We start from the raw sequence: 23,088 nt of genomic DNA, 5'->3' as shown, positions 1-23,088 counted from the left end.
TTTAGCCAAGCTTTATCTTGGTCAAGTATGTGCTGCTGGCAGTAGGCAATGCTCAGAACTGGGATTAAAGCTACTGGCATAGTACCCTCAAGCATGCAGCTGGTTTAACAGCAGCTGGTGGTGACTGGCATCCCTAAGTCTGTTCAGGTTGGTAGGCTCTCATACACATCCTCCTGAATGGCAACTGGCTCTTCCATGGCCCCTCAGCGACCTTGACAGGCTAATGCACATTTTTATTGTTAATGGGCCAAGATACGTACTATAAATGGAATACCCAAGTGCAGTCTTATTATGAGTCATTTCACCATCACTCTTTTTCTAGAGAAAGTGTAGTATTACATAATTCCAGGCGCAGCCTAATAGCAGAGGAAGCAAAACAGGAAGGGAGAGAAGTGCAATTTCAGTTTATTAATCCAACTGTACAAACCAGGGCTAGCTGATAACACGCAACACACACCGAAACGAGAGCTGCTTTTTGGCATTTAACACTTCAGGTGTACCACTTCAGTTACCACAAAAGCACTGCCGAAGCACGCTTCCGTGAGGCGAGTACAGCACCCCGCGCCAAGAAATAAAGAGGCAATTTAGAGTTTAGGACAGCTTTTCTACAAGGACTTGGACACACTTCACCTGAGAGAGGATGCATGCTGATGCCATGGCCGGCTTCCACAGGCATTTCGCCGACGGCAGCCTCGGCCGGCAGGAGCCTACACCGCCGCCTCCCTGTCGCTGCGCAGCCCTGATCGCGCCCCCTCACGCCCCACAAAATGGCGGCCGCGCCTGCCCCACAGCCGCGCGCCTCTCTCCTTCGGCACCGCCGGCCGCTCCCGCCACACCCGTACCCCCGGGGGCTGTTGGGAGAAGTGGGCGAGCCTGAGCGTGCTACCGCATTGGCTCTCCTTTCTCTGCCGCCCGCTGATTGGTGAACAATTCCCCCCACGCGCTCTCTCTTTCCTCCCATTGGCTCCTGCTTCCCGCCCAACTTCTGCCCGCTGGCGCGATACATCTCCCCGTTGTGCCCCGCAGCGCCCGGATGGCGGCGGCGGGCGGCGCTCGCAGCTCCGAGCCGGGGCAGGCCTCTGCGCCGGGCGGCACCGGCGACACGTCCCTCCTCGGCAGCGCCACAACGTGGCCCTTGAAGCGCTACGGCCGCTTCCTACCCCCGAGGGACGGCGACGATGAAGGGCAAAACAGCTCCTCTTGGAAGGTGATGGTCGGCGCGGGGGGCGTGGCTGCTCGGGTTTGCTGTAACTGCCTGCGGTGAGGCTAGGAGGCCGCTATGTACCGAGCAGTAATAAGTGAGGCCTTTGCGGGTCTCTTTGTAAGTCCAGAGCTAATGCAGGAGTTGGGAGAGATTTTTCTTCATGAATTACTAATATAAAGACATCACTGATATGATGGTTAGTGGCCCGCTCATTTTCTTCTTCAGCAGTGACCTGTGGTAGTAAAAACTATAGCTCAAGTTGGAAGAGTCCAGATGGTTGTTTAAAGTAGTTAAATCTGTATATGGAGTTATAATTAGTAAAAATTCTTAAATGTGCCTCCTGTCTGTGGCAGTGGAGGGCAAGTTGCATTACTGAGAGGTAAATTATGCACCTGACTTCTGGCACGGACCTTTGAAACCTTTTATTTTGCACTAGAAATGGAAAATGTATATTCTGTGCTTACAGGGCTCGATTTTTGTTTTCTCTATCTTTTTAAAGGTTTTTGAATCAAATGAAGAATCAGGCCATCTTATCCTTACCATTGTTGTATCTGGCCATTTCTTTATTTCCCAAGGGCGAACAGTACTGGTAAGTTTCTCATGTATAAAGAACACTTCTCCTTTCATGTTAGCACCAGTATTAACTTTGTGTCCCTTCTTAGCTTCATGTTCTCTCCCACCCAAAGGAAACTGCCAATTTTATTTTGCTCAAGGAAATTCTCATGTGCTGCTTTCTCTCTGCGTTCCTTAGAATAATACTAAATGCATTATTTCATACTGAGGAACAGTTTCTTCTGTGGTTCTAAAAAATCTAGATTAAGACGTAATACTAAGCGCTGCTGATGTTGAGAGATACGTATGGTTTTTTCACAATTCTTCTGCCTAAGAAAACAGAGAAAATACACTGTTAAGAAAAAGAATATAACTGTAATTTCCTATAAGATTTGCTATATGATCCAGCTAGCTTCTTGCCAATGTCCTGTTAGTATTTTGGTTTTGCTAATCTGGTTTATCAAAGGGTATGTTTTTTTATTGTGTTGGGTAATATGACCTAACATACAACTTGCATTCACAGAGACAAAATAACAGCTTTAGAGTTTTCAGCTGATTTTCCTGTAGCCTGTACTTAAACTTAAGTATGACCAGCTCCTAAACTGTAAAGATTTCACAATGACACTGAAGAGGTTAAAAGAAACACTCCATCTAGGAGGAGTTGGTTTGATACTCATGGCAGAAAAGGCCTGTGCTGAAAAGTGGAATCAAGCGTGTTCAGTGAATATCGCTGATACTCACTGATGATAACAAGTAGGAATTGGCTGATAAATATATCAGAAAGCTATTACAAACCACTGGAAGATACTGCAGTATTACGATAACAAAGACTTTTTTTTTTTTTAATACAGAATGTATAAGAGAGTATGTTGTAGCTTTAAATATGTATAAGCTTATAAATTAGTTTTTACTGTGGCTCTTGAAAGGTCTTAAACTTACAGAAGCATCTTGTAAGTATAGGGGGAGAACCAAGGATACTCTTGAATTTTTTTGGTCTGTGAGTGTGTTAAGAATATTGAATAGATAATGAATGAGCTAAGAGAGCTGTCAGCTGTCAGTCTGGATACCCCTCATAAAAGACATGGTATTTGGCTCACATATTTAGTGAGGACAAGTTGAATGTTCTTGGACAAGGTAGAAATGGAACATGGAAAGTATTTTAGCAGTTGTGTTGAATAAGAAAAAGGGATGGAGTAATTGAAAGTCCAGATAGTTAAAAGGAAATGCAACTGAAACGAGACTCACTGCCATCTCTTACCAAATTCTGCTTGGAATGAATCAGTGCAGAAGGCACCTCTCCTGGGGCTGCCCCTGTTTTCAGTGTCCCGATCAGATGGCTGTAGTAGTAACTAGTAGACTTACATTATTCTGTAGAATGTCCTTGAAATAACCATATAAAGGCTAACTGAAAGTAAGTTTTAATAACTAACGAAAGAGCAAAAAAGGCACAGCCAAAAGCTGTACCCTTTAAAGACTGCATCTGGTAAAGACTGAATCTGGCAAGTAACAATGGGCAGATAAAAGTGTGCTGTCGTAAGGGATGCGTGCACAGGAAGTATCAGAAAAGCTTTATAAAGACTTGGCTGAGAAAAGCACTTTCTTGCAGCTCTTGGGTTTAGTGGCTAGTGAAGCTTTCAAGCGTCTGCCTCGCTTGAAATGCCAGACAAGGAATTTCTGAGATCTTTCAGGTCTGTTTCAGCTTCTAAGAGACACTAAGATATTGCCTTAATGATCATAGCCTAAGAATAGTGCAGAACAGAGGTGGAACAGACATGATTGGTAAATGAGACCAAAATATAATACTGAGAGTTTAAAAGAAAAAAAAAAAAAAGTTGTTATTTTGGCAATACTTCTATACCAACCTTAAGGCCAACACCAATAACAATTTATTAAGCGCTAGAGAAAAGTGTCCTCTGCATTTTAAAACCTGACTGTCAAATCCTGTGGGTGCAGTTCTTTTAGTACCTATAACTGGGGTCATGGTGCAGGTGTGTTCTGTGCTTACAGGACCAAACTAGTGTGAAATGCACTGGTACAATATGCCCTATGCCAGTTTGTATTTCTCAGAGATTGGGGCAGTTGCAGTCCTCCCACCATTCCTCTTCAACACACTTGGCTCGCTGAAAAACCTAGCACATACCCAACCCACTAGTTCTGAACCTGGGCGGGCAGCTTCAGAACTGTGTTAGGTTTCCTGTTTACAAGGGATTTGGTCCAGCACATCTGGCTTAGCTTTGCTGCTTAGGCTCGTTCCTTAGGCACGTGCCCTCCCAGAAATGCGTCGTCCCTTTTCCCAACGCTGCGTAAGACTGATAGGAACTGATAAAATTCTTTTCCCCTGGACAAGCCCAATCAACGGGTATCATTTCAGTCTTTGAGGAACAGTCTGTGGAATCTCTTTAGTAAAGCAGCCAGTATCCTCAAACAGAAAGGTGTCGCAAAGGGATTGTGCTGAAAGAACCAGCACAGGCACTGATACTGTTGGCCCGTAGCTGGTAGCAGCTCACAATGCAGTAGACTCAAAGCTAGCCAGAGCTGCACGGGCCACTGGTGAAATTGTGCAAGCCCCTTACTGCGATGCCACGTAACAAAAAAGTTGCAGTACTGCGCACTGTGTGTTACTGCTGTAGAAATAATCAGACTGCAAAAACATTAATCTCACTGGTTCCATCTCCCTCTGGTCTCCAGCTCTCGGGAGCTGTCAGAAACCTGTCATAGTATTTAAACAGGCTTTGCATGACTAAGCACATATAGTTCTTTAGAGTCTGTCACAGACCAAATCCTCTCACTGGGGGTCCGTTATAATAGACGTTTTGTCACAGATGATAATGCACAAGTTTCTGCTCCCGAGGGAATGTATCGAGTTTGACAGAATGCTGCAATTGTTGGAATGATTCAGCTCCTGGTTTTACTGTGTTCGCTCACTGCTACTTGCTGGCCTGGGCTACTGAGTATTTCCTTTTTATTGCCAAGGTGTTCTCCAGCACGTACGTGCTGCCTTACTCGCACTGAAATTCCCTCTGATGTAGTTACTGAACTGTTTCTTGCTATGTAGTAACTGCATCCTTTAAGTTGTTGATGTCTAGTCTTTTGATCTATCTTCTAATCCCTACTTTTCAGACCTTTTGATGTAGTACAGGCTCCTGGTTTTGAGGGAACGGGATAACAATTATCGTAGCTTTGTAGCTTGTACCTCTGAAGAGGAACACGGTGAGGCACAAGATCTGTGTCACAGGGGCACCATTTCCTTCTCAACTTGAATAACTATATTGTATTTTTGTAAAATTTCCATGAATAAAGGAATTTTTTTTTCCTCTCTAATCCAAGAATGAACTGAACTGCTAACCAAAGTCAAGAATTCATTCAGTGGTGACTGTTCCTAGCTATTTAATTTTTTTTTAACTGCAGCAGCAATGGTAGAGCAGGAACCCTTCCCCCCCCGCGAATTTTAATGTGAACCATCCTAAGCAAGAGTTTTTAAAAATTAAACTTTTCATCCAGCATCTGGAGCAAAGAAAACTTATTAATTAGATGCTTTTCAAATGGTTAACACTGTAGTATATTGTTATCTCTTCTGGTTTAAAATTGGCAAGGAATGTAGTAAAATCAGTCCATTAATAGATGCAAACTATCTTGGTTTGTACTTTGTTTTCTTTAGGAAGATGAAAGCCAGAGTGCATCTGTTCTTCAGTGGCGTGTACATTTTACAAAAGCCAAAATGAACCTTTTTAGCTGCCAGCAAGCTCTGCGTTACGCTGATAATACTGGAGGTGGATGCTTTTTAAAAGGTCCAGAAAAAAAGATCAAAGTCGCACACTGAAAAGTGCGAACTTCCAGTCTTTGGCTGGTTTGCCTTTCTGTAGAACTTTTCTTTGTTCCTTCTGCAGTGAACGGTGATGTCAACTGAAGTAACGCGTGCCTGAACTTGGTGCCGATCAGCTTCATAATTAGTTTTCCGCTAAACTCATCTCGATTGGCCAACGTGCTAGTGATCGCTCCCAATGTTTGCTCTCTTAGTGAGCATGGGTCCAACAGATACCTTTCTTTGGACGAAGGCATATTTTTGGCACTGCTTAGTGATTCCTTCATCAAACTTTTTTCATGTTGAGTGATGATTTATGAAATACTAAAATACATAAACTACTTTCTGTAATATACTCTCCTGTCAGCATGGAAGCAAGAGTGGCAGCTTTTGTGTGAGTTATTTATTTAGTGAACCCTCTTCTTTGGTGTCTACCTTTCATCTACAAGTCCATTTGCACAAAACTGAGGTGAAGGAGTTGTGTAGAAATGGAAATCTTTATTTCATTGGTGGTTAGATTAAGATGACTTATTCTAGGAAGAATATTCAAGTGTTCCTGACTTGATATCAAAATATTTTCGCTATAATGGAGGTATTTATGTATTCTTGTAGTCCTTTTATTTTCTTAAAGCAGGAGTGTTAAGAAACCTTTTCTTGTTCTTAAAGAATGGTAGTTATTTAGAGCCAAGTGAGATTATTACTCTTCTATGATCCATTTCTAAGAGCAACATTTTTAAAAAAGCAATAAAACATTCACATATCCTAAGAACCGATTTTTTAAAAGTACATAGAGGAAACTACAGGATTATTTTCATGAGCAATAAAACAGTAGAATATTTAATGAATCCCCTTCTAGCAGTATTTTCACTGAAGCTGAAATACTATTTTCTTGCCCAAAAGAATGCTACAACGTGTGCAGTGAGTCTCAGCACTTCTAAACCAGGCACATGGGTAAAATACCATGTGCTGAGCACGCTGCTGTGTGGTGAGGTGCAGTAGGTTTGAAATGATTGATTATGGTACCTGAGACTGCTCCAGCACCAGTCATTAACGTACCCCCATGCTGCTATACCAAGTAATTGTGGACGTGTTCAGTGATTCCATCAGTTGCTCAAAGAAAACAAATTATTTTAATGGGTAAACTTGGGGAACGGGTACGCATTCAAGATCACTTTAAACATTCTTTAATAACACTGCCGGAGACATACTTGAAACTATGTTAACAAGGAAACAACTGCTTTCCTTTAAAAATACAATCCACTTCTTGTGATCAGCCAAATGGAATGAAGAGGAGGGTAAATGGGATCTGCAGAGCATGGAACATGAAAACCCCTGATGTGTAATGCAAATCAAAGGGTGGTTTAATTTGTTGGTTTTGTTGTTTTGGTTTTTTTTTTTTTTTTTTAACCAAAGTTCTTCATTTGGAATTAAATTACGTAACATTTTTAGGACCTGTTTTTGCTGCAGTGTTGCCTAACAGACTGCATATTTTACAGTAGAAAAATCTCATTCCTGCATACTGTAGATAATGGAATTTTACAGGAGTATCTCAACAGCATCTCTGTCAATTTCTGGCCATACTCTCAAGATACATCATGTTCTCTTTACCACAACTCCCATTTCCTGTCCCTCTTTTGAATCAGCACATCATGAATATTATGTTTTGTTTGATTCAATGCAATTAATTCTGGTGCTAGAATTCTTAATAACAAATTAAACAAATTGAAGTTGTGAAGAGGACTTATTTAATAGGATAAAATTAATCCAGAGTAATTGATTTGTGACCTGATCTTTTAAAGCGTAGACTAAATGTCCTTAGTGCCCTCCTGGTCCCCTCATGACTTCTAATAAGCTAACAGTGCTTGGGATACAGTAGATTCTAACTCATTAATTAGGCAAGCATTCAGCAAACGTTCTGATGCTCTCGATGCTCTCTTTGCAGTACCTGAAACTTAAGCACCAAATTTTTGAGATGATATTCACAACAGTGCCTTGGGGTAGATGAAGGTCCCTGTGCAATAAGTGAGGACGTTTGACAGAAAGCTAGGGAAGTGAGCAGGTTGCTAATGCTCCTTAGGGGTAGTACATTGCAAACCTAGAGGAAGGTTGGTGTTTTTATTAAAGGTCCTATGATTGGTAATTGAAAGAGTAGAAGGAATCTTAGTTTTATTGACTTATTCCGTACCACAGTCATAGTTCAAACCTTTCAATTTGTGTTTATTTCAACACGTGCTGTTGACAGGATTGGTTTCGACAAGCTGGATATCTTTCTGCATTAGCTTCCCCATTTATGGTTGATATCATGATCCATTCCTGTTGTATAAGGATTATGTATTGGTGATTGGGAGCAGTAAAAAGTTTATAAGGGGTTCTGATCTTCACTTGTCTCTTGCCCAAATTCTTCTAAACCCAACTATTAGAATAGTTTTGAAAGAGTAGTGACATTTATTAATGAAACATATTTACCCTAAATTTAGAGTTTAACGTATTAATCTAGGAAAGCATATGTTTTGTAGCAGGAATTAAAGAAGAAATTGCTTAACTTGACTTATTAATGGGATGCCCTGAAGAGCTTTACCCAGCTAAACCCTTGAGCATCCAGTTCACCTCTCTGGGTGCCTGGTCAAGTATCCCTGTTCTAAAGTGTAGTTTAGGGAAAAATAAAATTCAGGTTCTCAGCATGAAATATCAAGGTTTGTCCTGAGTTAGGGGCTTATTTTTGCTATTCCCCCCTTCAAGGGGCTGTAGTTTGTACCCATCTGGGAGAACTCTTTCTAGAAAGCTGATACCTGGCAGCACATGCTCCTGCACCCAACACATTGCACTTTGGCAAGAGACAGTCATGGGTTGCTGAGTTCCCTGGGCATGGTTGTCTCAAGAGTGGCTGTGCGTGTCCTGTATTTGCTACTTCATTTAGCTTTCCTGTCTCTTTAGAGACAGAGCACTCTGTTTAATGAGTTCAACCCTGATGTGTTCTTTTCCACAATCAAACAAGCTTAATAGCGAGATTTGAGATCCGGCTTCTAAGAGATTGGGGGTAAAAAAGAATTGCATGCAAAAAGATAATGTAGAGCTTAACATCCTTTTATTCCTTATTTCAGTTAGCTTGCTGTCTGTCTGCCTTGGTGTTGGGGCTTTTGGCCTTTTACCTCTTTCTACTTCCTATTCTATATTCTGCAGATCCGTTTGAGACAGCTAACGCTTCCGTGAATCTGAGTTACATACACGAAGCAGCACGTGGTTTCTGCTGTGCTGTCATCTTCCCAACGATGCTATACACAATGTATTTGGGTACTGACATGTAGCTTGGAAATTTTCACAGGGACAACATTCTGCTTCCCCAACTCCACAAGTTGTCATGTTTGGGGATTATTTTTTTTGTCACATTGACATTCCTACTCTCGACTCAGTTTTCAAGACAGCTCATACTGCAGGAATACAAACTAATGTATGTGGCCTCACTCAGATCTCAGAAAAAGATACAAGTAAGGAAAATTTCTACTTCTAGGTGTGTTACAAGGCAATAATGAAGATTTGACTGGAATTACGTTCAAAGTTTAATTTTCACAATGTCTAACTTTAAGCTGGAACTACATTTTTATTCTACAGTCATTAATGAAAGGAAGAATTTTCAAATTTTTTATAGAATAAGTTTTCTAATTTAAAAAGTAAAATGGCAACTCAGTCTCTTTTCAGAAGGCAATAAGTTAAAAATTGGTATTTTTCAGATATATGCAAGCATTTGGTTTATAATCTATATGTTAGGTTTCAAGCATGCACAGTTTCTCTTATTATAACCACTTGTTAATAACTAAATCCCTATCAAAGTGGTCACCATTGAAACACTTACTTGTAAATAAGTTCCAATTTTGCTTAAGTTTTCTGAAAGCACCTCAGGTTTACCTGTTCTTTACTGTTCTGTATAATACTTGAATATTATTTACAAGCTTTTTCAGACTGTCTGCTCTCACATCCTTTTTATTGTCTCTTGAGATAATGGTTAATAACAGTCTTCTCAACTACAATATTTCTATTCTGTTACATAATTTTATCAGATGTATTAACCACATTGTGTAGATACCTGGACATAATATTACCATTCCTTTGCTGCCAAATTAGCCACTTCTAAGAATAAGCAAGGTATTATCCCGTATAAATGTTAAATAATAATAGTACCTAGAACATTAGAGGTTAAACACTTGGTATTTATAAGTTCACAAATCACACTTTAAACCTAGATAGTATTATTTCTGAAAAGATTTCTCACTGTACCTTACATCCTCAGCTGGTGAGTAGAGCCATGGCGTTCTGGATAGGGTGACACAGTAACTGGGCAGTGCCTGCCTCTGCCTGGGGAAAGTGGCAGGTTATTTAAGCCATCCCTACTGGTTCTGTGCAGTGTTGCACAAGCTTGCAGATGGGGTGCCCAGAGCAGCAGAGCACCTTACCCTTCCCAGAAACGAGCTTTCCCCAAATCTCTTCTTTCGCCCTGCAGAGGCACCATGAGGGGTACTGTGCTAGTTTTGCACCCCAGTTGTGCCTTGGTAGCTTCCCTTGGGAAATGAATGGATTAAGGAACTGTCACAGGTGCCTCCCTTGAAACTGAGTGTGACCCTTGCAAGTACAAGACTGCTCTGATTTCTGGGGAATTGTGTGCCATGGTGCTGCCCAGCCTGACGCAGAATGGTGCAAGCTGGATGTTGGCTGAGGCCTTAGCTGTTCTCTTCTGCCACCTTGCTTCAGTTACCAGACAGGACCATGCTGGCAGCTATGCACTGGGATATCGATTAATACAATAAAACTCCTGCGATCTCATGCTGAACTCTTCCTTTCTTGCAAATGCACGTTCCCTGTCTGTGGACTCCTTATATGATGCATACATTCATTCTGAACCATGAACTGAGAGAACAAACTGGTTTATTTGCATTTCATAATATTTCAAGTGGCAGCCAAAACCGGAGAGTATGTGTCTTTGTGTGTGGCATTCTGGGGTTTTGTTTATCTATTTTAGTGTTGGTTGTAATTTAAAGGCAGAGTGTATAATGTTTGTAGCAACAAGAAAGTTTTTCTTTCTAAGCTATTGTTCACATGTAGTTCAGTTTCATTTGAAAACATCTGGTTCATGAAGAATGAGTGAATCCAAACTAATTGATGCAAGCCAGCATAGCTGAACTGTTACACAAATAACATTTCTTAAATATGTATTAATTTTTAGTTAAGATAGGGTTGCCTAAAGGCCTTGCAATCTAACAGAAAATGGATAATCTGTTCCTGTGTTCTTATGTTGCTTAGCACCACAGGGTTTCTAGATGATAGAATAATAAAAATATTCATAAATAACATGCAATACCTTCCAGCATAGATCACAGGCCTTGTTATCCAGCAGCTTTTTGAACACTGAAATGTAAAATCAGAGCAAAAGTATTTCCCAATTAATGACAGGCCAGACGGGTGTAAGGCTAGACCCGCATTACTGGCTTCTGTGCCTCATGGAAGGTGTGGTCGCATCTTGCCCGCATCCAAAATATTTGGGAAATGTCTTGCTTTGTTTTCTGCTTCAGCTTAATTCTTCTCAGGGTCCTCCCTGCGAGAGACTTAGATTTTTGTCAGAGATGTATGGAACCGTTTTGCTTTAATACAGTGTTCCTACAGGTATGATCCTGGAGAAGGAGTACATGCATGATTGAACATTAGTGATCAAGCTTAGAAAAGCGCTGCCCTTCATCTCTTTAAATTGTAAACATTTGAGGTCTCGTGTTCCTGCCCAGTTCTAGGGTGCCTTTTTGTCTCTATTCCTCTTTAGTCTTATACTGCCATCTGTCTTTGCTCATGCCCAGCTCTGAATGTAAAGCAGCTGTGGATGTCGTCTGCTCAAGGGGAACAGTGACCACAGTGCTTTCTTTGTTCTCTTTATTTCTGTCAGTGTGGTGGCAGCACCAATCTGGAGGGACTACTACTTCTTTCTTTGTCAGTGCACATGTCCAGAGCAGATTTAGAGTCAATTCATTATCTCTAGAAAGGCACAAATGGACTATAATCTCAATAAATTGCCATCAGTTTCCAAGATCTGCCTCATGCCTTGCTTCTGGATGTTGGCAGAGAACCTTTTGACTTCAAGTGATGGAACAAAATACAGATTTATTGTGGTCTTCCGTCTTGTTCTGAGTTCGTTTGCCTAACTTCATATGCAGATTCATAACAATTTCATTGTTGACTAAAGAGAGAATTGTCATCGTTAAGAAGAATCTTACTTTGTCTTAATTCAGCAGCCTCAAATACAGTCTGTGCTGACTGAGGTAACATGGAAAAGCCCTGAGGAACAGAATAGACTTTAACATGGTGCGAAATTGGGCTTATTTGCTGCTTAGAACTTAGAAAAATGTTGAGGGTCCTGACTGTAGTGACAATTACTGATGTAAACAATTTAATGATGGAGTTTGGTCTGAGAAGTTCTGCTGACCTGAGTTTATCTAAAATGCTCCCGCTCCTTTTTCAGGTAGCTTGCTTGGGCCAAATCAGGTCTGTCGTATTGCTCAAGTACTGCACTGAGTTTTTCTGCTTGGTTTAGCTATTCTTAATTATTTGTTTCTGCTTGGCAATACACAATCAACCAAAGGTGCAAGAGGAAAGGAAATACTTCCTGCTTTGTTCTTCAGTTAATTAAACTTGAAGTAAATTAAATCTCAGTTAATCAAATTTTGGAGTTAGAGTTGAATAATTAGGAGTACCTAAATAAAAATTCCAAATGCTGTTTTTTTCCCAGCTTGCTTTACCTCAGAAACAGGACATATAAAAGGATGTCAACCTGGGCAACGTCAGTAAAATAGTTGGTAGGAAAGTTAAATTTTTGGCTGCCTTTTATGATTTCTTTGAAAACAGTTATTATTTTAAGGAGGCAACATTTGTTCAACCTACATCTTACAGTGAAAGGAAAAAACTATAAAATACTTAATATGGGAACTGCTGTATTTAAATGAACACAGTTGGTGTGTATCAAAACTGGTAACTATTTGAAATGAACAGAGTAAGCACAAGTGGCCACAAGCTAAAGTGGCCTAGTGAAAGATATTAGAATTGCTTCACTAACAGCATTTTGGGGCTTGGTAGTGGAATCGGAGGAAGACCAAGTGGCAGTGGAGTGCTTCCCTAAGCATGGAAGCATGAGCAGCCGTCATATTCCAACACAAAACCATTTCCTAGGCTGCTTGGTTGTCCAGGAGTCAGCCTGGCAGCTTACCCAGCATGAGCAGTTCTGAATTGGCCTGTGTGTTTTGAGAAGGTATGGCTATTCCCCTCAACATAAGTAAGTTAAAAGATGTTCAACATTTACAGCTTTAAATGAGAGAAAGAAGTCCTTGTGCTGAGATGAAATTCCCTTTATGCTAGTTTGTGCTTATTTCACAAAAATAAATATAAATGCACTTGGTCTGCTGCATTCCAAACAGGGAGAATATTGACTTTCAGATTATTTATATAAACATCAGGAATATACCCTTTCTGGAAGGGGCAGTTTAAAATAGTTTTTCTGCTTTATGTATTCCAGTTCTACATACCCCATCTTCTCTCTGGGTTCTGACTCAAAAGCCTGTCCCCTGCACTATGTTTTCTGCAACCAGTTGTTTCCCTTCTTGAATTCACTGTTGGCTGTACTTCACTCCTCTAACTTAGTTCTGTTTTCCTTGCTTGCTTCCTTACCAGATCCCTTCTAGCAACTACGGCAGCATGAGCACAGCATAACCATCGTAGATGGATGCCACTCAAGGTCTCCTCTAAAGTACTTCCCATGTAGACAAAACCAATCTGCCTTTTTATATTTTGTACAGCCATGTATTATGACCTCTTTGCAATGCATATGCACCATTTCTGCTGAGGTTTTGCTGTTGCAGATTCTTTTGTTTCCATGATACTCACGTGACTGAAATTCTTGACTTTCAACGTAACTTTTTGCTGTGCACAATCGCTAGCTTAACCTGCTGATGCTTTTCCATTTTCAGCTTTAATTAAACAGTATTTTGAGGCCAAACTGCACAGCGATGAATGTCCATAGCCAAATTTCAAAGTAATATATTCTACAGTGCAATTGAAAATATGACACGTGAAGTGCTACTGATTACTCTACCAGTGCAGCACTCCTTTCTTAGCCTACTAACCTCATCTCATTCCTCAGGCATTCTGCTCAGTATCTGCTCCTCCCCACCCAGCCCCAACTCTAATGTCCGTATACCAAGCTCTCGTTGGGCAGGTCTATCAAAAGAGGCAAAAACTGCACACCCCAAAGGCAGGAGTGCTAAAATGCTGGGTGTACAGGGGAGTGAGGGTATTTCACAGGCTTCCTTTACTATGTCAGGCGTAAATTCAGACTATGTGACAAACCGACCAACTTCAGAGACTTCCTACTATTTGACATCAGAGAGGATGTCCATCAGGCTGGACACAGCCTCCTGCTCCACTGCTTCAGCAGTCTAATTGTGTCATGTAGTATGGCTGGAGAACACCGACTTACCAAATAAGATGCTCTTTTCTGTTGCGAGGTCTGTCATTTGCAGTTTGTCCCTCTGAAGGTGCAGATTCCTTCACTAATTCCTGTAAGAGTAGAGGATAGCTTGGTACTTCCCAGCAGTCACCAAGTGCCATCTCCCTACTTTTTGGACCTCGAGGCTTTTCACACCGTAGCAAGTCTTACCTCGAGGCATTTTGGGTGTGCTCAGTGCAAACAGACATGCTGCAAATGACCTGCTGTCAGGACCTGTCTTTACAGTGCAGAGGAAAATTCTTTCCTCCCTCTGACTTCAAATCTTTTGGGAATGATACTTGGATGCTGTCTTACCATTCTGGAGTCTGTCGTAGCAGGTGTCTGATCAGCTATGTGTCTGTGGTCCAGTTTACCTTTGGTTCAACTCTTCAGTGCTTTCTAGATGTTCCTCTCATAAAAGGCCAGTTAAAAATCTATGTGCAATTGCTGCATGAGACTGTAAAGCCAGTGCCAGCACATTAAAAGAGCGGTGTCTCACTGAGGTGACTTCTTGTACCAAAATAGAATGGCAGATGGTTTCCCAGCCTGGACCTGCACAAGATGGAAAGTAGCTGTGGCAAAACCACACTGCTGGTGCCCCAGGATGGACATGACTGGTCGTTCTTGACCCTTAGAGCACCGATAAAAAGCAGCTTATGTGAAAAGCCAAGGCCATTGAAAGCATTATGAGTTCAGATAAAGTAGGTGGGTAATTTCCTGTCCCGTCCCTCAGACTCCGCTAACAAAGGACTATGTGGCAGGCTGTGGAGGGTACCTTGGGAGACACAGTCCATTGCCTTGCCACTTTTAGATGATGTTTTCAGCTTCCTGGGGTATTTTTACAGAATGCTGAGCAGTCCGTCTTGTTTGCAGAGACTGACAGTCAGTGCAACTGGAGTATAAAACCAGCTTTATCAAAGTTACCAAAGCCGATTCTTGTTTACCTGAATTCCATCGGGAGAAACTGCCTCTCTGGGCCTTAGATAAACCAACTGCTGTCCCATTCTTCAGGTTTGCCTGCCCTCTGCTGCCCTCTCGGGCAACTCATGGGATGCAGAAGAATTTAAAGCTATTGCAGCTGTTTTATTATGCATTTGACGGAGACTTCTATAACATGCACAAGTCTAAGTGTAAAATATATATGGAAATCAGAATGTGCCTTGACATGGTGGCGTTAAAGGAGCTACAGATTCAGATTTAATTCCTACCGTGGTAGAAATTACTTATTGGCGATGGTTCGACAGATACAAAAGTGGCACATAGGCAGATGACTGATCTTCATTAGGGATTAAATTACATCACGTAACTTAAGTTTCTGAGTGCTGCATGTTTGCTGTGCAAGTAGTTTGTGTTCTGCTTTACTTTAGGAAGGCTTTTCATTAATTGATTCCCACAAGTGGTTGAAGATAGTAAGAAGAGCAGACTGCCTGCTGCTTCGTGCACAGTCAAAGGTGAGTTGAGGTTCTTTTAATATTTCTAAAAGCTATCACGTTTCTGTATAAGATTTCTTAATATTGGATAAATTAAACCAGAAGTTCTGAGATACTTTACATTGTCTATATAAATTAAAAGTGGGGTTTTTTACTCTAGATATTAAATAAGAATGGATTGAATCATATTAACATCTTTTGTAACTGCTAATATTCAGGTCTTTTAGACTGCTGAGAGTTAGCTACTAAAATAGCTCGACCAGTATTTATTTTAGAATCTATCTGCCATGGCTAACAATTCCCTTACATGTACAGAAGCACGAGTCACACTTCACTTTGGCAAACAAATTATCTAAACAAACAATTCTTTAGCCATTGTGTGGCTCCTGACACCTGGTGTAGTAGTTGCAAGCTGGCAATTCAGGCATTTGGTATTCAAGGCAATGAAAGGGACCTAGGTTTCTGGTCTTCCCCCCAGATCTCATGGCAAGTGGTTGGTTAGCCTTTAAATAATTAAAGGGCACTTGTTTGTTACCATCTTATGTACAAATCTCAGTTTTCTTGGTTCTTAAATGAACTAAGAAGTGTCTTCATCTACACTGAGCACTCACCAGCTTTTCAGAAAAAAGCCTGTTTCAAAGTGAGAAGAGCTCTTGCTTCTTCCCTGTTAGTTTCTAGGCTTTGTTGTTTCAGCTGAAACAGCTGCCTCTAGTTTAATGATCTCTGCTTGACAAGAGAATTCATCTCTTACGTTAGAAACAGGAATTCTGGAAAAAAATTGAGCCCCTTGTTCAGTAGCTACTAGAGACCAGTTTTAACTCTTTGCCCCCTTCACAGAACTATTAAGGCATAAAAACATCTCAAGTAATCTGAGATGGTCTGGCCACGAGGATGCTCAGGGGGCTGGAGCACCTCCCCTGTGAGGACAGGCTGAGAGAGTTGGGGTTGTTCAGCCTGGAGAAGAGAAGGCTCTGGGGAGACCTTACAGCAGCTTCCAGTGCTGAAAGGGGCTGCAGGAAAGGTGGGGAGGGACTCGTGATCAGGGAGGGCAGTGATAGGACGAGGGGTGACAGTTTCAAACTGAAAGAGGGGAGGTTTAGGTGAGATATAAGGAAGAAATTCTTCCCTGTGAGGGCGGTGAGGCACTGGCACAGGCTGCCCAGAGCAGCTGTGGCTGCCCCCTCCCTGGCAGTGCTCAAGGCCAGGTTGGACGGGGCTTGGAGCAACCTGGTCTGGTGGAAGGTGTCCCTGCCCGTGGCAGGGGGGTGGAACCGGGTGGTCTTTAAGGTCCCTTCCAACCCAAACCGTTCTGTGATTCTCCCCTGACAGGAGCTCTGGTACAGACTGGGTTATTGTAATTGCAGATCATAGCAATATCCAGAATAGCTGAAAACTGTAAAAATTCCTGTTCAGTTGTATTTTTGATCTTTTATCCAATTTCTTTTATGAAAGATGCAAAAATATTTTTTTGTAGGATGTTACAAACCAAGCTATGATTTGCAGAGGGGAGAATGCCTTGCTAATTGCATGATAAAAGCAGATGAGGCATAATAAACATTGTTTAAATATAAGGACTTGTTTCAGAATAAGCTTAGTCTAATGGTGGCACTAGGAACTGCAGAAATAAGTATCTTAAACTGTTTTAAATTCATGGGTTGTGCTTGCCTGAAACCAAAACACCTTTGCTCTCTGATTTTTGTCAGATTCTCATAAAATGTAGAGTAGCACTGAAGAAGACTATCGAGCTGTTGCAGTAATTAGTTCTGATGAATCAGTAGATCATCAGTTTTCTTTACAGTTAATAGACCCAAATCCCCAGCGCAGCGTTAAGGGATTCTGCTGCATCTCGCAAGAAACACAAAATCAACATCACAATCACTTTGAGGCTTGAACAAAGCTCTAAGGGACGGTTCAGAAAAGGAGGAACATTAACATAGTCTTGAATGAATTTGGTGCATCTAAATGTTTACTTACCCTAAATTCACGTGATTTAAACCGGATTTAGTGGCACTGTAGTGGTCCTATCATACAGTTTCTCTACTTTATATTCTAAACTGTAGCTGAAGTGATTCCTTAAATGCTGTCAGTGTATATAGTTTCTGTGATAATCTTCAAAATTATTTAAAAAAAATTCAGGAAGCCAGCAACACTGTGTGTGAAGGGTTACGTCTCAACCCTGCTAGACCTAAGTAAGGAAAGAGTCAAGCAAAAGCCACTTAAGCAGAGGAAAGGAAACTAGGTTTTAAAAAAAAAAACCAACCAACCAAAACAAAACAACCCCCCCCCAACCAGTTCCTGTATCTGAGTGCATAGGGCAACTAAGGAGCATCGGCAACTAAATATTACACTATTATTTCTGATTTACCTTGTACTCCTTGGGTTTTTAAGTCATTCATTGATATTGCATTTATAGTGAAACTTCATCATTTCTTCAGAAAGAGGATCTCAGTAGGGCACTGTGGACTCTTAGCTAGCAGAACGAGTTTCTAAATTATGTTTTGAGCAGCTTAGTGTTAATACACTTGAAGGAACGAGGCACGTAGAGACGGTACCTGTTGTGGATCACTACTGAAACTCGGCTGTACTAGAGGAAGTTTTATTCAGTGAAGCACCCGCGTGTCTAATTCTGAGGCCGTACCCATCAGGTGCACGCGTCTGCCCTACACGTAGCTGAAAGACACAGCTGCCTGGCTGGGGCTGCCCTTACACAGCTCCATCTCCAGTAGTCACTTACCTCTGCCTTAGTCTTTGATGTGCCCCTATGTATAAAAACTTTATTTTCTATGAAACAGTCTGTAAACAGCAGCAAGTCAAACATTCTTAATGTTCTTACACTAAGTCATTTCCCTTCATGCTGTTTTCATTGAGCTTGGCCCCCTGCCCTAGCATAGGAAGAGGTGAAAATTCAGTGATCCGCGTGACCTCAAGGTTCTTTAATACTTCAGCTCTCGTATGGTTCAGGTGTTACTGCCCATACTCAGTTTATGCTAAAACATGACATCACCTTAGCTGAATGTGAGTGCGCTCTCTCTTGCCATAAAGGAAAAATGTTTGATTTACAAATACAAAGTCTATTGTTGTTTATAAACTGCAGTCTCAAGTATGTAACAGTCCTAGTGAAAAAGCAGAGGGAAAGACAAATAGCTCGGTCTGAAAATAGATTTGGCGATCAGAGGGGTAACAAAACCAAGTGTTCTTTGAAAGTCTCCAAACAGAATTTAAATTAAGATGCAAGTTACCTGTCATTTTAATGAGAACTCACCTGTCTGGCATATCCACAACTCAGTTCTCGGGTATGTGGAGCTGACCCAGTTAAGTTGATATCTTAGTTAATTAGAGGAGATGTAACTGGGCACTGGTAAAATGGGTCCTACAGTTTGAATTATTTTGACATTTTTCCCTTTAAAAGGCACCGAGAAAAGCTTTTATGCTTACAGTGCCCTAAAAATCATTTTATGCAATACAAGCATGTTAAAATAACATGCATGTAAACATACAGGCTGTCATGAAGAGTTAACTTCCACTTACTTCAGTGTCGTTCCATTTTTTGTCACAAATAACTGCTCAGTTGGCATTACCTTTTAGGTTACTACTTGCAGCAACAGTAAGAACTCAATTTCCCTGCTATACCTCTAAAACCTCGGTTGTCATGGTGAGGTTTATTCACTTGGCTAGACCTTTAATTTGTTGAGAAGCAGCGCTGCTCACTTACCATTTTTTTTAACTGATTTTGGAACTGGGAATGATACTGTTCTGGTTTAGCTGCTAGGAAAAATGACGGTACAGCAGGGAAAACTTGTTTCTTTGTTTTTAAGTTGGTGCAGTGATGCAAAAATTCATTGCCTTCTTCCTAACTTTAACAAATGGGAATTTAATTAAATCAAAATAGCTTGCGGGGATTCACAGTTCATTTAATTTCTCTTTGGTTTTTGAGCAGAATGAATGCCGCATGTTTCGTGTTCAGTTTGGTGGAGATTCCAAAGAACAGATGCTGGAACACTGCTGCAATTGCGTTCAGAAACTTGGGGAGTACGTACCGGTCCAAGTACCTGATGAGCAAAGCCAGCAGCTCCATCACAGTCTCAGTCAGCTGGCTGAGGGTGAAAATCAAATGATGGACACTGAAGAAAGCGCATCAGTACTGCATACAGTAAGTAAACAAGAGCATATAGATAAAAAACCAGACAAATAGTCAACTGTTAGTGTTAGATCTATAAATTACAAATTTTACTTCTTCAGAAAGTCTTTTGCAACTATGAGACCATCTCTATGAAATACGGTGGGGGAAAGGCCAAATTCAGGGAAACTTAGTGAACAAGGCTAGAGTGAGTCAGGAAGTCGGCTGCTGAAGCTGGCTGTCATCTTCCGCTTTCTTGGTGCACCTCAAAAAAGTTATCAGAACAACGCTCGAGAAAGTGGTTCTGGCTCCTCAAGCTTATTGTAACGTATCTCAGAGCAATCCGGTACCTTCGATTTGGCCTCCAAGAGGTCACTAGTAACTACAATTAATATACACATTTCATGTGATCATAGGAAGGATATCAACAAGCACACGGATTGGGTTTTCTAGGTGGGGAAAAAGCTTTGCTCTGGGTTTGAACTTCTCCTTAGCTAGGGAGCCTGGAAATGAAGGGAACAATTTTTGTAGGGCTCAGGCAAACGTAGGAAGTTCCCTAACCATTAAAAGAAAGGGCAGCAAATGCTACAGCCAAGTGTTGTTTACCAATTCCCAATCAGATGGTGGTGTGGTTCGGGGGAAGACTGCTGAAAAAAATAAATATCGGGACCAAGACTGAGCCCTGCAAGAGGAACATCAAAGCTTTCAGCTACGTCATTTTCATGACATAATCTACGGAGGTCCCACTACTAGACAATGGAATCCTATTTGGTAGATAAAGGGAGGAGGGGCATATTGCCAATTTGACTCTCACCATTTCCAGGAAGGCATATAAGAGGCCTACAACAGCTGCCAGTCAAGATGTATTGTTTGTTCTTTAAGCAGATTACCTTTGGGCTTTGCTCACTTCCTGGTAAGCTAAAGCAAAGAACGAAAGGCAAAGTGCTTCATGGCAGAATGCTGTTGAACACTGACAGTCATGCTGTTGGTATTAATAATGCTCTTGCTCCAGAAGTTAGACTGAAAACTTCCCTCAGGAAATAGAATTGACAACTTAGACCAGCTTTTCAGTGATGTGACCCAAGGAAAAAAAAAGCCTGCTCCTGGTGAGCTGTCGTACACAGCAGTTTTTAGTTACTTCCAGTAAGTAGTTTAAGAGTTCTTAGTTTAGACGTGACAGTTTAACTGCAGGCCCATTATTTCATGTCTTTCATTTTTAAAGACTTGAGCAGATGTGCATTCAGGTTCCATAAAAAGATGCCTGCTTACTGCAGAAGGTAGCTGAGCACATTCTCTTCCCATCATCTCTAAAAATGGAACTACTTCCCTTCTTGCACATACCCACACTCTGCTTGGTAACAAGCCCTTATTTGCATTTGGTATTTTCTAGCCAGATGAGCCCCTACCAGGTTCCTGTACAAGCCTTGGAGAAAGAAGATCTGTAACACAGCTAGCACAGGTAAATAAAATCAAAATCCAGCATTTAGATCCTGTAACTGAATCTCTCGGGCGGGGAGAGTAAACCTCTGGCCAATGTCTTCACTGAACAACAGGATGCCGTCAACTCCACTGACAAAAACACAGGATCTTGCTTAATTATCTGGAGCTAGGAAATAAGCCACAAAACCATGTCTTTCATGGTGTAATTACTCCATTTGCATAAGAACAAACCATACACTGAGAGCAAACAAATACCCAGAGGTCACATCGAAATAAAGGGCTCTGTCATTCTTCTGACTCTGCAGAAATGACTTCTGCAGTCCTAGCTTAAGTCTGAAAACATCCATCATCCCTGACCCACTGCAACGATCCCCTAATTCAACTGACAGCTTCACAGAAGTCCAGGGTAAAGCCGTGGTTAAACGTGACTGGGAGTTCACTGTTGCTTGCTTGCTGTGAATTTGGGCCAGCGCAGAATCGGATGACTCAAGGAGCAAACTCTCCTCGTTCCAACCTCTGTTCTTGTGGTGTTGCTTCTGTGGGTCTGTCCTACCCTTTTTCCATATTCACAGGATGATCAAGTCAACGTTTCCTCACACCAGTGGTACAAGGGACAATCCCTATGCTCCCTATCACAAGCCTGTCATCTCAAACCCAAAAAAGCCTTTTAAACACCTCTCCCTTCAGAAAGCAGATCGCCTGTACTCGCCTCTCAGCAGAGAGCTGCATTACATGTCCTGCTGTTTGAGTCCCAACAGTTTTCTCATTGTCCTTGTACAATGCAGCAGGAGTGCAACAAGCAAGAGCGACCAAACAAGCATTCTCTTGCAGATTATTTAAAAAAAAAAAAAAAGATATTCAGCAATGTTTAAAGATATTTTTCTCCACTAGGAAAAGAGCAACAGTACAACGTGAACCAACAGTAAGATTAGCAAAGATAGTGGGGTTTTGGTCCGTTTCTCCCCCCCCCCGCAAACCGCCACGTCAAACGCAGCTCTGCTCCAGCCCAGCTTGCCTGGCCCATCTGCTATTGTCTTGCACCATTGCAGGCTTGAGCAGGCCTGGTGAAGTTAACAGCACGTCTCCCTTGCCCAGATGGAGAGGCTTGGGTTTGCCTGTGCCGCTCCTCTCAGCGCTTCAGAGGCCCCAGTAGGCATCTGGAGTTGCCCAGTAACCTACCGCTCCCTCAGACTGGTGCATTTCTCTAAGGGATGAGAGCAGCATCGCCTGTGGATGCTGGGAGGTGGTCAGGGCCTCCTCGACCTCAGCATGTGGTGCTCTACATCTTCTGCTGCTTGTTTGACACTGAAGACACACTCCTCACCCCCCACCAAGGGGAGGAGCTGGGGGAGGGGGTCATGTGGCCAGGAAAATGATGTTTTAACTCTTCAAAAGCCACATCACTTACTTCTAAAAGACACCGTGCTAAATTAGGCGCTTAGAACGGCGTACGTGGCTATCCTTACACGACTCCAGTGGCAGTACATAGGCTCCACCCACGATCCTCTTCTCTCACCTGGCCTGGATACTCCCAAGGGAGCCGTGGTACCCAGGGAACCGGCATTTCTGATTTAAATAATTGCAAAGGAATTCCAAGTTGCGTAAGAGCTATATTGGAATCGCAGGTGGGTAGGAGAGAAAAGGGGACAGAGAAATCATACCTGACCGCAAGTGTTCGAACAGCATTAATAACAAGGCAGGTGCATCTTTATTAAATACCAAAGGAGAACTGTGACGTAGCTGCGCTGTTACAAACGCCGTGTAACGTTACCTTTCGTGTCCAAGGTTAGTGCAACCCCTTTGGTTTTTGTTTTCACAGTCCGTGCTGAAAAAGAACTCTGAGCTCCCCCTTGTGTATCGGCACTCGGCGTGGCGCGCGCAGGAGCTGGGGCCCTTCATTCGCTTATGCCTCCTGGATCAGAATTTCCCAGCTTTTGTGGAGGATGTGGAAAGGGAATTGAAAAAACTGACAGAAGGTTGAGAAGTGCCAGCTTCTGACCGCTGGCACATGCACACCAGGACACCCAGCAC

The 23,088-nt window shown here is 41.9% G+C and overlaps 1 protein-coding gene across 1 annotated transcript; it reads left to right on the top strand.

Moving 5' to 3' along the window:
* Positions 1-1,033: 1,033 nt before the first annotated feature.
* On the top strand, positions 1,034-23,038 carry REC114 (REC114 meiotic recombination protein). The gene is made up of 6 exons (XM_086471332.1): positions 1,034-1,207; positions 1,704-1,793; positions 15,438-15,521; positions 19,438-19,638; positions 21,008-21,076; positions 22,877-23,038. The coding sequence occupies exons 1-6, from the start codon at positions 1,034-1,036 to the stop codon at positions 23,036-23,038; spliced, it is 780 nt and encodes a 259-aa protein (XP_086327458.1).
* Positions 23,039-23,088: the final 50 nt, after the last annotated feature.

Source organism: Leptosomus discolor, chromosome 11 (genome assembly GCF_034619465.1).
Source record: "Leptosomus discolor isolate bLepDis1 chromosome 11, bLepDis1.hap2, whole genome shotgun sequence".
In the NCBI taxonomy this organism is placed as follows: domain Eukaryota; kingdom Metazoa; phylum Chordata; class Aves; order Leptosomiformes; family Leptosomidae; genus Leptosomus; species Leptosomus discolor.
This window is presented reverse-complemented; position numbering and strand designations above follow the sequence as displayed.

What these genes read in the sequence shown, in the direction of transcription:
- REC114 (XM_086471332.1), top strand. Translation starts at nt 1,034, where the DNA reads ATGGCGGCGGCGGGCGGCGCTCGCAGCTCCGAGCCGGGGCAGGCCTCT. An exon ending in TGCTTCGTGCACAGTCAAAG is followed by an intron (nt 15,522 to 19,437) that starts GTGAGTTGAGGT and finishes GTTTTTGAGCAG; the next exon opens with AATGAATGCCGCATGTTTCG. An exon ending in CTGTAACACAGCTAGCACAG is followed by an intron (nt 21,077 to 22,876) that starts GTAAATAAAATC and finishes TTGTTTTCACAG; the next exon opens with TCCGTGCTGAAAAAGAACTC.